Source organism: Falco biarmicus, chromosome 7 (assembly GCF_023638135.1).
Source record: "Falco biarmicus isolate bFalBia1 chromosome 7, bFalBia1.pri, whole genome shotgun sequence".
Classification (NCBI taxonomy): Eukaryota; Metazoa; Chordata; class Aves; order Falconiformes; family Falconidae; genus Falco; species Falco biarmicus.
The window spans coordinates 68,713,635-68,729,895 of NC_079294.1; the positions used below are offsets into that span (position 1 = coordinate 68,713,635).

General features: G+C 41.9%; 1 protein-coding gene across 5 annotated transcripts in view; it reads left to right on the forward strand.

Moving 5' to 3' along the window:
- Positions 1–16,261, forward strand: part of MAP2K5 (mitogen-activated protein kinase kinase 5) — a 140,913-nt gene that overhangs the window by 65,239 nt on the left and 59,413 nt on the right. For 3 of the 5 annotated variants that reach the window (XM_056345546.1, XM_056345547.1, XM_056345550.1), the window contains exons 14-16: positions 5,304–5,377; positions 6,307–6,357; positions 10,092–10,163. In XM_056345546.1, the coding sequence (XP_056201521.1) occupies positions 5,304–5,377; positions 6,307–6,357; positions 10,092–10,163 (197 nt within the window). The remainder of the gene's footprint in view (positions 1–5,303; positions 5,378–6,306; positions 6,358–10,091; positions 10,164–16,261) is intronic. The other 2 variants (XM_056345548.1, XM_056345549.1) reach the window with 1 other exon arrangement.

The window sequence follows — 16,261 nt, forward strand, 5'->3', positions numbered from 1 at the left end:
TATGATCTAAAGAAAAGTGCAGAAACTGATTTTTCATCACACTTCAGATTTTTCTGGCCTTGGTCTGCTGCTAGATTGACCAAGGTGATAACAGCACTGCAAAATGCCATGGAGGGCATGACGAGCATTCCAGGGTTCAGCAGAGTTTCCTCAAGGGGTTGGTTTTCAGTATTACGCTGTACCCATTTTTAGGACACTGAAAATGCATGTGTACTTGTGTATCTTAAGAACGGGTACAGAGTAATACAATGCAAGGAAGATGCCTGTTTCTCAAAGTATCTCCATCAGCTGCCTACTGGTTTTAAAGCATCAGAAGTAAACGAAAGAAAATTTAACCCTGACTTCCTTGCTGTCACATGTGAAGCAGACCATGCGAGAAGCTCGCGTAGGCTAAGAAGTCAAGAATCTCCACCGTGACGGTAACAAAGGTGGGGAAGCAATCATTGTGAAGAAGCTTTGTAAGGCAGTGCAGCAAACGACAGTTTGCGACTAAATGCACGGATTAAAGCAAAGGAAACAAACAATGAGCAAGTCTTTTATTCCAGATCAGACATTTCAGCAAATATTACAGCTTAACTTCAAAACAAACCTTGCAACTAATGAGGTGATAGCCGTGCATGTTAATAAACCCGAAGCTGTAGTCATAGTCATCACACCCACATCAAACATAAACATAAGATTAACACCTACACCACTTCTTTGGAAGATGTGAGAATGTCCCAATGATAAGTGTGCTCTTTTCCCCAGAGGATAAGAAGTAGAAATGGAAGGGTAATGAGAAATTAACTTAGATTTAAAACAGAATTAGCAATTAAACAAGCCTAATCATGTACAAAGTCAAAGTTTGTATAAAGACAAACCAAAATCTGTTAAGTTCAAGAATAAGTATAGACCATATGCATTTTATCTGGTGTGTTTTTCTCTGTTCACACCTCCTTATTAAAAGAAATGTATGAAATAAATGTTACCCACTTGTGTTTAATTGTACTGATCTATATTTGTATGCATGACTGTACTGGGGGCCAGTACATATTGCACAGTTTGAGCACCTTGGTTTCTGTCTAGGTTTTAAATTTGTGTCAGATTTTTGGAAGTGTTTTCTAGTTCGTGATGTGCAAGGTTGAGCAGAGTTGATGATCTGGAGATCTTTCTGGGCTGTCGGTTGGTTCCGTGGCTGTGTGTGGCAGAAGGGAGGTCTGTCCACCACTCAGATCATCTCTTTTCCGCCCCTCCCCCCCCCCCCCACCCCCCCCCCCCCCCGGGGTATTCCCATGGAAGGATATTGAAATCCGCTTTGTTTTGGCTGGAGCCGTGGAGTGCTAGTTGGTAGGGTCGGGCACTAGTGCAATACAGGCGATGAGTGTTCTCAGCTGTAGCTGCAGTTTGCTGAGGATTTCACCTAAGATTTCCAGAGGAGCATGTTTGACTCTCCCCCCCCCACCCCCAGCCTTTCTAGCTTTGTGACATACAAGGAAGCACAAACACAAATACTAGGGCTTGTATATGTATACACATACATACACAGGTATATATACATGTATAGCTAAACACATAAACTCATGGACTACTTAGGCTTATTTAAAAGAAATGATCGTGGCCTCTGCAAAAAGCATGCTGATGAGGTTGTTATAACAAGTATTTTTATTCTTCCAGCAGCTTCACTTTAACAGTAACATTCTGTGAGCTGTTGGCAGCTGAAATTGTGCTTTTGTATCTCTTGCCTTCCTTGAACTTGGTGTATTACAATTTTATATTTTTAAAAGACAGAAAAAGTCAAGAGACAGCTTTTAAAAAATCTGTGGTTTTTTTCCCCACAATCATTAATCTGTTTGCTTTACAATAAAACAAGATGACTGAAATGTCTGGTGTTCAAAAAGCTGAAACCTCTGACAATTCTGTTTACTGGTGGGAGCTTGGAGGTCCCGTTTGTTTGCAGAGAGGTGAAACGACTTAGGCAGATATATCATAAAGAGGACTTGTTCATCCTCTATGATGATGTTTCATAGAAATCATTTGTATTAAGCAAGCACTGGTAATGGGAGCATAATGACCCCTTTTGGCTCTTGTTTAAATTCTTTTACTTCTAAACAGTAATATTAATCACAAGCAGATGGTGCAGAACATTATTTATGCACATTTGTTTTCCAAAACCAAAAAATGTTTAACCCATTAACTGAAGCCTTTTATGAAACAAAAAGGCTAATTTACTGATTGGGTGATTTTTCTCCCCACTTTCAATATGAGAGACTTTGTAAAGTGCCATTTTTATCTGGGATTGTCACTTCCTTTTTTCTTGAGGAAACTGATGTGATCCTTGGAATTCATAGCAAATATTTGCTTAAGTCCCCCACTTGCAGTGTAATTTAAAATCTGCTGCAAGGACAGGTAGTATTTGTTCTTAGAAGTGCTTGTTTGGCTGCAGCTTGCTCAGTAGAGTCCCCAGCCTGCATAGGCTTCCCTCCCTTAATGGGCTGATTGCTGATTGCTTTTTTTCTTCTAGGATTTTCTTTTTGTTTGATTGAGGTTTTGTTCTTTGTTTTGTTTTGTTTGTGGAAGGATTTCAGGATCAAGCAACGCTTAATGAATGACAGATGTTTTTTTAATGATACTGACTTACTGCCACCTCCCACATGGTAGCAGGGAAGGGGATATGGGGGCTGCAGATCCCCAGTGACACAAGGTGATGGCTGGACAGAGCCTTGGCTCTTCCTCGGTGGGAACTGGCCAGCCCTGGTGGGACAGGGGACAGGTGTGGCCTGGTGGGTTCCTCTGGTGGGTTATGTTAAAGAAACAAGGACTTGTGGGCTGCGCTGGGAGACCATCCAGAAGCAGGACAACGTGACATCCAGAACTCATGACATGGTTGAGTCCTTATAGAAAGAAAATTTGGCTACGTGCCTGTTGTCTCCTCATCCCTTTCTGTGAGGTCATAGTGTTTCAAGCTTAGAGCTTCCTTCTGCCTTCCAGACCCTTCACTCAGAGTGAAAAGATTTTTGCTTCATTAAATAATGATGCTGTTGATCCGGTCCTGGTCCCACAAACCTATTTCCAGCCCTACCGCACCAAAATGTTTCTCTTGTCCACTTGGTTATCAATTATTTTTGTTACATCCTTTACAGTTAAAAGCAAGAGCCTCTTGTTATACTGCAGTTTTCTTTGAAAAGCGTTAGTACTGTAAACAGCTGGATCCATGGTGAAGAATGTCAGTGTTTTCTGCATGTGTGATGGCATCTGCTGTTTGGTTCATTACTATTCAGCGCAAGCGGAGTAACTAGGTAGCTCTATTGGCTGCCATATTTTTAGAAAGAAGGTTAAACAGGATTACTGTGCAACTTATTGTTCTTCTCGGGATTCAGGGTAGAGCCTGCTGATGTACTCGGCATGTCTTGTTAGATTTAGTAAAGTCGGTCAACACCAGAGAGGAGTGTGCTGCGTAGTGGGTTGCCACAAGCAAATATTTGAGTCTCCCTGAAGTTTCAGTTGGAAAACATATTCCTGAAATGTTGTTGGGAAGTGTATGAGAGATTTTGTGAGTGCGTGGATTGCTCTGTAGCTGTGTTTTGTCTTACCACCTGAGGCTGGGGAATAGGTAAAAAATCCATCAAAAATACAGCACGTGGATTGAATTCCTAGAGATGAAATGGGGATCCAGATAGGCAGACTGAAGCCTGTCGATGCTGTAGCACGATGGAGATGCTCATGACTCTTTTTTTTTCTTTTGACTTTGGGGGGGAAATTGCAAAATATAGCAGTAGTATTGTTGCACAAAATAAAATGTACAGATTCCACTTAAAGTATATAACCTACTGTTGAACTCTCCCCTTTTTTGAACTGGATTTTTAGCTCAAATATAGGAAAGCATTTCATCAGCTTGTTAATTGAGGTTATACATTTCTACATTACAGAGACGAATTAAGCAAGCTACTGTGGTACCAGAAAACATCTGCTAAACAAAGGCAAACTTAATGATAAACAAAATTAGGTTCTTTTCTAGTTGGGTTTCATCCATCTGCACCCAACTAGTGTTCACTTTTAAAGAAGGCAAAGATACAAGCTATTGCTTTTAATCCATTTTGACAGAAGAAAGCAGTGATTAGGCAAAGCCACTGTGCTCTAATCTTCCCAAGTTTAAGCCAGGCCATAACGTGCACATTATGCTTTCCGACTGGCATCCCTGGAACAGAAAAGATGCTCGATGTTTCCTGCACTACAGTCAGGCTGGATGATCAGCAGTTCATTCACACACCGATTTTACAGTACGCAGCAGAAGCACACCAACCTCTTTTGGCATCAGAGGGGGTCAGCATTTAGATCTTTGTGCTGACAATCTGGCTTTATGATGTACGTTGATGTTTTATTTGCTGGAGCGGGATTAGTAATCATTTTAAGGCGTTGCTGGCGGTTAACCTCTGTAAAAGCTCTGAAACCATGAGATCGAAGCAGTTTTATGCAGCAGAAGCCATGGAGGTGGAAGCCAGTAGCTTTGAATAATGATGTGCCGGGGAGCAAAGCTGCACTGAATGTGTTCTTGTAGCAGGAGGAGGCTGGAATGTGCTTGTATGTTTTGTGTTTTGACTGTGTTCCTGTATACAGGTGTTTGTATGGGATGCTTTGTATTTGTAGTTTTTATAGAATATTAAATTCTGCTCTTGTCACTATGTGGAATTAAGTGAGGGCTGCTGGAGAAGAGGGAGGCAGGGTTAATTGCAGTGTTAGAGTACAAAGTCGCAGGGCTGGGATGAACCTTAGAAGGTCAGCCCAGCTATCCCTTGATATGAAAACAGGCTTTACTGTTTGCACGGCTGCTTTTGGCTAGTTCTTAAATTGTCCAGGGTTTGCTCCCGCTCTGTTATTTCCACTCCATGCCATAATCTACAGATCCTTTTTTGCAGACCTGCTCCAGCCTACACTCCAGGCAGCTGTTTAATCCTATATTTATGCAGTTGATTAATCCCTGTCTAAATGCAGTGCTTCCATTTGTCCCTGTTGAATTTCATCTTATTTTTTCAGTCTCATTTTCCAGTTTGGCAAGATCACTTTGAATTCTAGGTCCTGTCCTCCAGTGCACTTGCCGTCCCTCCCAGATTGGTGTCACCTGCAGATTTAATAACATGGATTGTTAGTATGTGAGAGGTGCAGATATAATGTCATCTGTGTTACTGTCTGTCACAAACCAGAGATTGCATTTGAAATATATCTTTGAAGTATTTCCTATTAAAATCTATCGTACCAATATTCGTAACGATCTCCGTGTAGACGATGAGTATCTAGGATAATATAATGCAGTTTTGTTCCCTCGACAGATGTGAAGCCGTCTAATATGTTGGTGAACACGCGAGGCCAGGTGAAGCTGTGTGACTTTGGGGTTAGCACACAGGTAATTCCCCCTCTAGATCTCTGCCCGTTCTCTTTCTAATGTCAAAATCACCTGGCTGCCAGACAAACAGCCCCACAGCAAGCTCCCCTCTTCTGGGAGAGCCCTATTCATTTTTAATCTCTGGGCGACTTTTCTTCATCTGAATATGATTGTTCATTGTTTAATGACAGTAAAAACTGCTGATATTGTAATTACTACTTACGAATAGCAAACTTCATTGATATGCAGCTTTGATATGAAAGCGTTTTGGCCAGACAAAAGGGAGGGCAGAACGAGAGATGTGTCTGGGGAGCCCAACTGGCCCACAATAAAAATTAATATTGGGAGTAACAATAGTGGTGGGCTTTTACAATGTGCAGCACAAATTTTAATTAATTTCCATTTTGGGCCTCCCTGGAGAACTTCTCTGATAGTGACCCATGAGCTTGCTGTGATGTTGATTTGAATTTCAGCACCTTTACTCTCAGCCAAACACGAGGACCAAAGAGAAGGTCAGCCTTGTATTATAAGTTGTCAGAGTCTGTTGTCCCTCCAGCGTATTTAGCGCTCGTTGCATTCAAGTGATGAATGTGGCTTTATTCACATCTTGAGCCAGCTGACTGAAAAATGAGTGTGTTCAATCCTACTTCAAATTGACTTTTTATATCAGACTAGTTTGGGGTACTAAAGCGATAAGCATCCTGTTTAACAGAATTGTTTAAGGTTATCTGCCATAAACTGTAATGCAGTGCTTGTTTAAATTGGAACTCTCATTCCGAACAAAAGAGAGATTTAATCATTTTTAATGCCTTTGCAGATAAATTTGTTCCCTTTTACATAATTTTTAGTTGATTTATAGGAATGATGATTGTAGGTTAAATGAGGAATAATTGCCCATTTTATTTCCACATTATCTTTATATTGTTCTAACAGACTGTTTTGTCTGATAGCTGGTGAATTCTATAGCCAAGACGTATGTTGGAACAAATGCTTATATGGCGGTAAGTGGATTTATGCAGGAATAACATTTAAATAGAAGTATTTGTTCGCAGTCATCTTCTGTGTAATGCAGGATATGTTCTAAATCAATTCTCAAAGTTCATCTCTCCCTGTCCCTGGCATAAGCTCTGCCGTGATTGCGGATGCCATGAAACAGCTCCCGTTCGCTCCCTGCAGACCCGCTCCCTTCCCGTCTGTGCTCACCTACCAGCTCAGTGGCAGCTGCCCTTCTTGCTGATAGGGGACAGTAATGCTGGAAAAGTGTTTCTTTCATGTGTTTTTAGTTGCCTTTACTGCCTTGTAACAACCGGGAACAAAGAAGAGAGTTGGGTTTCACGTTTACGGAACACTTTTCCGTGGATAGTCTGCGGCTCTTTGCAGACGGCTGGCAGTCCGGTGCTGTCCGTGGGTTGGGAAGCACTGCTTCCAGCCTGCAGTTCAGCAAAGCATTTAAACCTGAGCAGCATCTCACTGGCTTCTCGACACCTAAACACTTCCCATGTGAAGCTAAAAATATTTGGACTAATAATATTAGGGTATTAAATTGCACACTGTGTAATGTTCATACGTTAAGTCACCAGTACGTTTCATTTCTCTATATAAATTTTAGTCAGTGCTTGTTACAATGAGACTATTGTTGTCCTGTTTCTGTACGTTAAAGTATAAATTCCCATCATTTTTAGATCAAAGTAACACATCGCTAGAGATGTATCATTTGGGAGAACGCTGCTGCGGGTAGCTGGGGTGTGAGGTTTGGGTTTAGCAGCTCTAGCTGACCTGACACTGGATGTGGCGTTCGTGTCGTTGAGATTAATATGGTGACAAGAGCCAGTCTGAAAGCAAACCACAAAAGTTAGCCCATCTTTTCCATTAGATCAATGGGATTAATTCTAGTTTTCCATTTAACAGATGCGAAAACTTAAATGCTTCAGTTTAGAGCGGTGTATTAACTGTTGTCTTTTATTTTTGGCCATTAAAATTATTTTAACAAAGTACTTTACACTGTAATATTAAAGAGGGAAAAAAAATGTTCAGCTTGTTTAAAAAAAAAAAAGAAAGTGTGAACAATACAAAGTGGGTGATACTTGTGTTTTTCAAACCTCAGAAAAAAGGAGAGAGAAATCCATGACCTTTAATCGCTTTCAGGTATTTTTTCTTACTTTGTTGTAAGAAGGCGGCAGACCAAAGCGTGCCCATTTATTTGCTAAGTGCTTTTCTAGTCAAGGTATACTCGTTATGTGGCTTCTGAAACACTCGTGTCACCATCCTAGAAAGACTTGGGCTATCCTCTGTCATCAGAATATTATGTGCAGAAAAATGTTTATTAAAAAAAAAAGAGAAAAAAATCTGGTCTTGTCTATTACCACTTTCGCTGGAAAGCCTGCTGATTTCTCTGCCTCCATTTTCTAAAAGAAATGGAATATAGTAATTCAGGCAAATAAACAGCTTCAGATTAATCAACTTTTCCAACTCAGCTGTTACTCTTAAGAGTTGTCTTAAGCAGGTCTGAGAATTAAATTGTATTATGCTTCTAGTGTACAAATCAAGATTACTGTTCTCTTTCCCAGGTGTACATTAAATAAATTACTTTTTTTTTTCTTTCCTATTGTTTATGGACAAATGTGATGTATTCATCTGTTAATTGAAAAAGAAAAGTTTAAGCTAAAATGTACTGATTTCTTGTGTTAAAATTGTTTTTCTTGCTGAATGAGTCATTTGTCGTCATAAGATTTATAGTCAAGTCCTCAAAAAATCAAGGAAGTCATAAGCTTTGGCTTGGCTGCTTGGCAGACTGAGTGAATTTGAAATCATTAAAAAAATTTGAGATTGCTGTTTGAAATAAGCAAAAAAGCTTTTTGATTGAGAAATTAGAATTCCCAACAAGAATACATTTTCTGTGAAATCGTTTTATCACCACTCTATATAGAAAAAAGATTTTGGTTTAAAAAAGTAACCAGCTGTGGAAATGAAGAGAAAATATTTTTGAACTGTATATCTTTAGGATGCTCTCCATGTTGCACACTTTACTTTATGCATGTGTTACTCTGATTTTCATCTTCTTTTCCATACTCTTTAAATTCATGTGACTAGACTTTTTGTTTAAACGTGCAAATTATTTATTTGCCACCATCTTCTGTGAGTACATAATTTCTAAATATAAGATGCTGTGCAAAGCTTGAGCTGTTATAACAGAAGAATAACCAATTTAATATTGCTCGGTGTGAATTATGCATCTGCTTTGGCAGCTCGGGAGAGGCCGGGGTCTCCCCTGCACTGAGATGATCTGCGGGTGTTTCCGTCTTGCCATCGGTGTGGTGTCTGCTGGTCAGAAACATGCCTGGCCAGGATAGCCGGTACCATGTTATATTCCAAAGCCAGATATATCTATCAGTGTATGGTTTTGGCTGCATATCTGCATCTTTATGAGGGTCTTTGTCAGTATAAAAGGATGCTTAAAAATCGTATCCCTATATGATGCTGTTAGAAACATCGCTAAGATGTGATAGGCTAACTGTACTTAATGAAGGCTTGCCTTAATGAACTATAAAAAAAAAAAATAAGATTTTTGGGTCACCGTTCAGCTCAAAATAAATGAGGCTCAGTCAAGAAGATTTTGTGCCAGTTACATTCTGGGGTGGGTGGGGTTTTTTTAGGTTATGGCAGTTGTGGAAGGCTATCCTTAAAGATAATGTGGGCAGCACTGTGGTTTTTTACTTAACATTCACGCTGCGATAAAAGCTCTTGACCTGGGATTAGCTGTGCAGAGGAAAAATCCGAAAACACATTGGACTGGCACTAATTTGGGAGTTTGTTTTCTAAAAAAGGTCTCTGGATTATTAAAGACTAAAAATACAGCCAGTACTTCGTAGGTGGTGGGGCTAGACAGGTGCATTAACAGCACAGTGGGGAGAGAAGTCTCATGGAGCCTTTTATTGTTACATTTCATGCTGTACTTGACCTTGGAAATGCTTAAATTGTAGCTTTCAAGTAAAAACTAGCAGTTACATTTTACAGCACTCTATTTCATGAGGCATTAAACTTGCTATTAATAGTTTTGAGTGAAGCCTTTTTTTTTTTTTTTTTCCTCCATAGGTCAAAAATGAAATTAAAAAGTATATAAGATAAAATTGCTGGCATGTGACTTCATTGATCCTTTTGGCTTCCCTAACTTTGCTTTTTAAACCAGAGTTACTCCCCAACACCTTCACTCAGCATGAGGAGTCTGTTTTCCTGTCACGCCTTGCTGTTGTGCCTGGGCTGAGCTATAGGTGTATATACCACCGAGTATATACCACCGGACTCTCGCAGCTTGACCTTCGTGCTTTGCTGTGCATGTGCAAGCCATTGGCTATTTTTTGTTGTTGTTGTTGGATAAAACAGCCCAAACACAAATGCCAAGGCCAACTTTACAAGGTGCATAGCAATGCATGGCTACAAGTCTGAGCGTTACCAAGTCCTTTGCTCTTATGCCAAGGCCAACTTTACAAGGTGCATAGCAATGCATGGCTACAAGTCTGAGCGTTACCAAGTCCTTTGCTCTTGCAGAAGAAGCCAAAATAGATATATAAGTCAAGTTTGAAGAGCGGATTTGCTCTCTTCCAGGTTAGCTGGTGAGTTTTATATGCTTCTTTGCATTTTCTCAGTCGACTTGTTTGCCCTGGGCTAGCTTTTGTGGAATAAGTATGTGTGTTTGTTTGCGAGGCTCAAGAAGATGTTTCTTTCCATCTCTTTGCAGCCTGAGCGGATTTCAGGAGAACAGTATGGAATTCATTCGGACGTTTGGAGTCTAGGGATTTCCTTCATGGAGGTATGCAAACATCTATCATTTTCATGTGCCCATTGCAAGAATCAGATCAATCTAGAATCAAAATATTTCAGTGTAGTCTTTGTAGACTCTTCTATATGTGCATGTTTTCAATTATTGCAAAATTTCTTGGCTGTATTTAGAATGGGTTTGTTCTTAACTGCGTTCAGTTCAGTTAAAGAGCCTCTGTACAAACCTTAAACCCTCTAATAAAACTTAAGAGTAGGAAGTAGGGCCTGGTACATGGATGCCTTTGCATCCTTTCAACACCTGTGGGATCAAAAGTGATAGTATTTCTGTATTATTAGGGTTAAAATTAAAACAGCGTAATGCAGATTCCAGGTTTGAGCTGGTTAACGGCCTTGCAGAAACTTTGCAGAAATATTTGCACGACGGTATGAGTGTCTCCTTGCATGATTAAATGAAGTGTTTGAACTGAACTGTTCACAAGGCCTTTGAGAAAGCTTTCTCACAAATACAGGTTCAAGCAAGAGACAGTCTTACCAAAGTGAAGCAGTTTGAAGGAATGTGGTTGTAAGCGCGGTCACTGCGGAGAAGCCACGCTTTCGGCAGGTTTGGTCAGAACAAGGTCAGGTTTGGTTCAGGAAAAAGGTTGTTCTTTTCAGCTTAGGTCTTATCAGGTGTTTTACAAAACATAAAATTCAATGACTTTATAAATAAATGAATGATTGTTTATAGGAATGATGACCTAGAGTGTGTAAATTGAGTAGAAGTGCCTGTGTTACGATAACCTCTTGACCAGTAAAACCAGATCTGCCTTGGTCTGGTCTGGGAGCAGGGACAGGTAGCTCTGGTCTGGTGGTGGCAGAAGGGGGTGTATGGCCCACGCAGCCTTCTTCACACCCGCCTTGGCTGGCCTCCAACAAGCCAGCTACAGCTGGGAAACCCTTGCAGCCTTGACAGCTCAAGCCATAAGCTCTCGGGGGAGTTTTCCAGCTTGGGGACAGTCCATGAGAGAGCTTCCCCCTGCTTGAAGTTGTTGTTGCGTCCTGTCAGAACAAAGCGTTCCAGCCATCGACGACTTGCCTCATCTTTCTGGCACAGCCTGGCAAAGGCATGATACTATTAACCAGAAAATACAGATGCCCTTCCCTTTTCTTCTGGTCTAATACCGTGTCACTAAGGTGAAGCTAAATATACCTTTCAGCGAAGTGCAACTGCTGTTTTTAGGAGAAGACGATAGAAGTGAAGGGGGCTCGGTGCTGGCCCTCTGCGTCTAGGCAAATTTCACATTTTGTAGCCTGAAAGTGAACCCAGACCGTTGTCATGTTTTCGAACAAAAAATTCCCTGCCAAATCATTTTTAATCAAAATGAAAATACTTAATGCTGAATCACTGCGTTCAGGTCTTGTAAATCTTTTCCAGAGTCTAACTGAAGCTAATGCTGAATTACAATAATGACATACTTTAACGTGTCACAGGGGATGCAGTTCTCTTAATTTGTTTTACTGCAAACCATTTTAATGGTTTGTGGTGCTGGAGAGCCCTCACAATTTTGGGAGAGATACAGAATGTACTCAGGCAGTCTGTAAATTAATCTAGCCAACAAAGGGCTAAACCGAGATTGTGTTACATAAAGGTTTGACTATGATGTTCTTGAGTCGTGGTGGAATAGAGTGACAGAAATGCAGAAGTCCTATAGAGTGGGCATTTGCTCGTTCCTCTGCTGAATAAAAACTGGATTTAGATGTGCAGCAGCAATCCGATGATTTATCATGTAGACCAAGATATTTGGAATTTATTTTGGGATTATTAGTAGGTATCCTGTCCAGTCATGAATTTGATTTGAAGGATACGTTTTACATTATATTAGCCAACATTAGGAAAACTCTTTTTAATTTGCATTTACTCTCCTCTTGTAAACCTTCTGAACTTTTTTTTTTTCCCCCCCTCTCTCACTTTCCACAAATGTCTTCTGAAGCAGATGTACAAAAAACAATTCGGTGCTGTGTGCTTTGTTAATTGGTATGTCATCTGGTCCTCCGAGACCTCTCTTCAACATGATCGCTGTTTTATTGAAGTGGTTTGACTGATGTGTTAAATGATGAAAGCAAGGACAGTGGCTTAGAAAAATGTCTCAAAAAAGGTGAAGAAGATGCTCAAAGAGCCACACAAGGTCACTGTCATTAAAGTAACACTGTATTGACATGGGGATTGGTAGTGGAGACACCCAGGCTCTTGTTGATGGAACTGTTAAAAAGGGAAGCTAGCATTTACTATAGGATTTTAAAATCATCTCCACTTAGTAGTGTAATGCTCCAGTCCCTACAACTTTGCGCTAGTACAGTTACAGCATGTTAATTTAAAAGAAATAGTGTGTGGGGACAAGTTAGCAAGGGCTGTTCTGACATATGATAACATAAAATAGCAGCTAAGTACATCTTCCTGAATTTTCTTTAATTTTCTTCTGAGCCTTTAAAATGTCTTGAATTTTTTTTGCTGCATAGCTATGTATAAGGAGAAACTGAACCATTCTTTTTGAAGGTTAAGAAAACAGCCCCCCAAATAATTGGTAGCAGAATATAAGAGTATTAGATGTGGGTACCACCTAACTTTGGAGATATGGTGAGCGTTCTTGTTCCTTGTGAAGTAAGAGATGTCTGAGGGTGCTCAGTCTTCCCTTTGCCAAAAACAAAAAAATAAATTTAAAAGGGAGGGAGAAAAAAAAAAAAAAAGAACAAATGTTGCTAGCTTTTTCATTATTCTTTCATTTTTTGGAGTTTGTATTTCTTTCTTCAGTATTTTTTTGAAGGGAATTAAATTTAACACATAATCTGTAAAACTGTTTAAAATTGTTTCATCACAAATTGTCTGTTTTCATGAGGTCTGTAGGTGTTTTATTTAAGTGCAAATAGTGGTTGACAGAGCAACTTCAATTTAAACCAATGACATAGCTGTCACTTCACTGAAGACTGTGTCAGCATTTTCATTTATAAAAGCTGTTTTTCAGGGGTTTATAACTCAGTCATAAAACACACTCCAGGCTGGCTGGGCTGAGTCTGAGTGCTGTGTGCGCTCCGTCGCCCATTCGGTCTCCCTCCAAGAGCTGTGCCCTGCACAGGAGGATAAATTAAATTGCCTAATATTTCTTGTTCCTCTCCACCGTGACTCTAACCCTACCTTGCACGGCTGCTATCCAAAAGTGAACTTTAAAGCATCCAAAAGAGGATGAAATACATCGTGTTGGTTTTTAACGGGCAGCAATCCTTGTCCGGCGGTGCCTGTTTGCGGGGATGTGAGGAGCAGGTCTGCCTTCAGCCAAGCCGCTTCTCCTGGGATAACGGGCTGCTGTAAGAGACGAGAGGCTGGGCGAGAAGAGTTTTGGTGGGACCCGTGGGGCTGGTGCCTGCTCGGGTCCTGCTTTCACAGAGGGTTGCTTCTTGGGTTTCTGCTGGATTTTACCGTCTCGGGGCTGCCTGCTGAGGAGTGCTGGCATGCTCTTCAGACAGTACGGAGGACCAGAGTCTCCTACGTGTCGTGAGGAGAGATGGTAGGTGAGAAGGGAGTTTTGGGAAGGGAATGGACTAGAGCTGTGATCAGAGTTGCTGGTTGAGGCAAAGTATACGCTTGCAGATCTTTGCCAGAAGATCCAGGGCTCATTCAGTCTGCAGATAGAATTGATATTAAATTATATTGAAACGCAAGAAATGAGAGCGATTTGCTTACACTTCCAAAACTTCCTCAGTTTGTGGCATATGAGCTCGTGTGCTTGGCTGATGGTACCTTTTTGCATCTCCTTTTGTGTCACATCCCAGTCTCTACTTTCCACTGTCCGCTGCTGAGAAAAACAGCTACTTTCCTGTGTTTCAGGCCTCCTTTTAAAATTAACTTTTCTTGCAAAGATTATCAGTGTTCTCTCCTTCAGGGAAAAGGAGTTTGTATATAGGTTTTAAAGTTAGAAGCAAGTCCTTAAAACTCCCAAAAGGAGAATTTTAAGTCTTCGGTCGCCAGAGTTCTCTGTTATCTGTGTATTTGCAAGAGCTTTCAAGCTTTGCTAGTTGTTTGTGACATTTGTGTTAAGATGCTGGTTTAAGCAATATTTCAAGCAGTCATAGGACAGATTTTCAGCAGTTGTGTGCATTCCCACATATAGACACAGTGGTATGTATGCAACAAACATGCCTTACATCGTGTATTTCAGGTGCAGGTACATATTGTCTGAGCGGGGTCAGCACTCATTGCATGCAGTGTCAGCATTGTGGAGCACACTCTTCAGCACTCTTGGGCTGGGAGCACAGCTGGAGATGTAGGAAGAGTTCACTCACACCACGCAGGCAAAGAGGAGGAACATGTTTGAAGAGGGTGCTACAAGAGAAGCAGCTCTGCTTTAAGATGATTCTCTTAGAGCACTTCATGCTTTAAAATGTTTAACTGCATACATGTGATGTAAAGAGTTGCATCGAGGAGGTTTCAAAAGAACTCTTTCTGAAGAGTCTAAAATAAGTGATTAGTCACATATCATCAGCTTTGAAGTGATAATGGTTCAAGATCGAGATTGTGAGCTGATCTGCAGGAAGTTCTACAGACCACGATTCCGTCTTCTGCAGGATTTCACTTAGTGTGGATGTTATGGTTGGTCTTTCATCAATTTTACACCCTTACCTAATCAACAGCAGGTAAATGGATGGGGGTGGGGCAGTGGGAGCCCTGAAGCTTGGTGGCACAGCATAGTTCCTGTAGTGGCGCTGGAGACTTGGTGAAGGTTTGGTAGGAAGGGGTACAGTTGTGGTGGGGCAGCAGTAGATGTCCATGTGACTGCTGGAAGCAGACATGAGCCATGCAGTGACCTACAGTGTCAAAAACGACACGGAGTAGGGGTAGTAGGAATATTAATTAATAGCCCAATAGAAGATGGCAAGGGTCAAGCTTAAAAGGAAAATGAGAATTTGCATTTAATCTCCATGTAGAGCGGGAGTCTTGATATCGTAACAAAATACCTGGCTGAAGTGAGGTGTCTCCGATCAAGTGACAGTTCATAGTGGACTTGGCCTGGTTTTGCGTGCTTGGAGCGAGCAGTCGCATTTTTGCTTGCTTAAACTGGAGAGACTAGGGGAGGCCTTGCCGTGGGGGTGCTGCTGGTGCTGGTAGAGGCGCTGAGGATGGCTCGTAGTGGGTGGCATGAGGCCATCGCTAAGCAAACTTGTGAAAAGCGTGATTTCCCCGTTCCTACACGGAGAATTCAAGAAGTTCTTCAGCTGATGCATTAGATGAATCTAGGCACTTCAGTAGATACAGTAGGATGTGTCTTAAGTTACTTTTGCCTTTTTCTCCTTGTTGCCTTTCCCCCCCCTCTCCTTGTTGCCTTTCCCCCCCCTCTCCTTGTTGCCTTCCCCCCCCTCTCCTTGTTGCCTTCCCCCCCTCTCCTTGTTGCCTTCCCCCCCCTCTCCTTGTTGCCTTCCCCCCCCTCTCCTTGTTGCCTTCCCCCCCTCTCCTTGTTGCCTTCCCCCCCCTCTCCTTGTTGCCTTCCCCCCCCTCTCCTTGTTGCCTTCCCCCCCTCTCCTTGTTGCCTTCCCCCCCCTCTCCTTGTTGCCTTCCCCCCCCTCTCCTTGTTGCCTTCCCCCCCCTCTCCTTGTTGCCTTCCCCCCCCCTCTCCTTGTTGCCTTCCCCCCCCCTCCTTGTTGCCTTCCCCCCCCCTCCTTGTTGCCTTCCCCCCCCCTCCTTGTTGCCTTCCCCCCCCCTCCTTGTTGCCTTCCCCCCCCTCTCCTTGTTGCCTTCCCCCCCCTCTCCTTGTTGCCTTCCCCCCCCTCTCCTTGTTGCCTTCCCCCCCCTCTCCTTGTTGCCTTCCCCCCCCTCTCCTTGTTGCCTTTTCCCCCCCCTCTCCTTGTTGCCTTTTTCTCCTTTTTTCTTCCTTTTCCCCGCCTCTTTTCCACCTCTTTTCCTCTTCTTACTGAATTCCAACCCTCTCTAAACTAATTTAGAACCCCAAGCCTCACTTCTGTGCCCAGCCATCTAATAACAAGCAATGCTTGGATGTGCTAGGTGTTTACTTTGTTGCTGCAGATCACGAAATAACACCGACATTAGAGCAAATCTGAACCAAGTGTTTCTGAAAACGCAGGATTGCCACCTCTGTGGGTGAC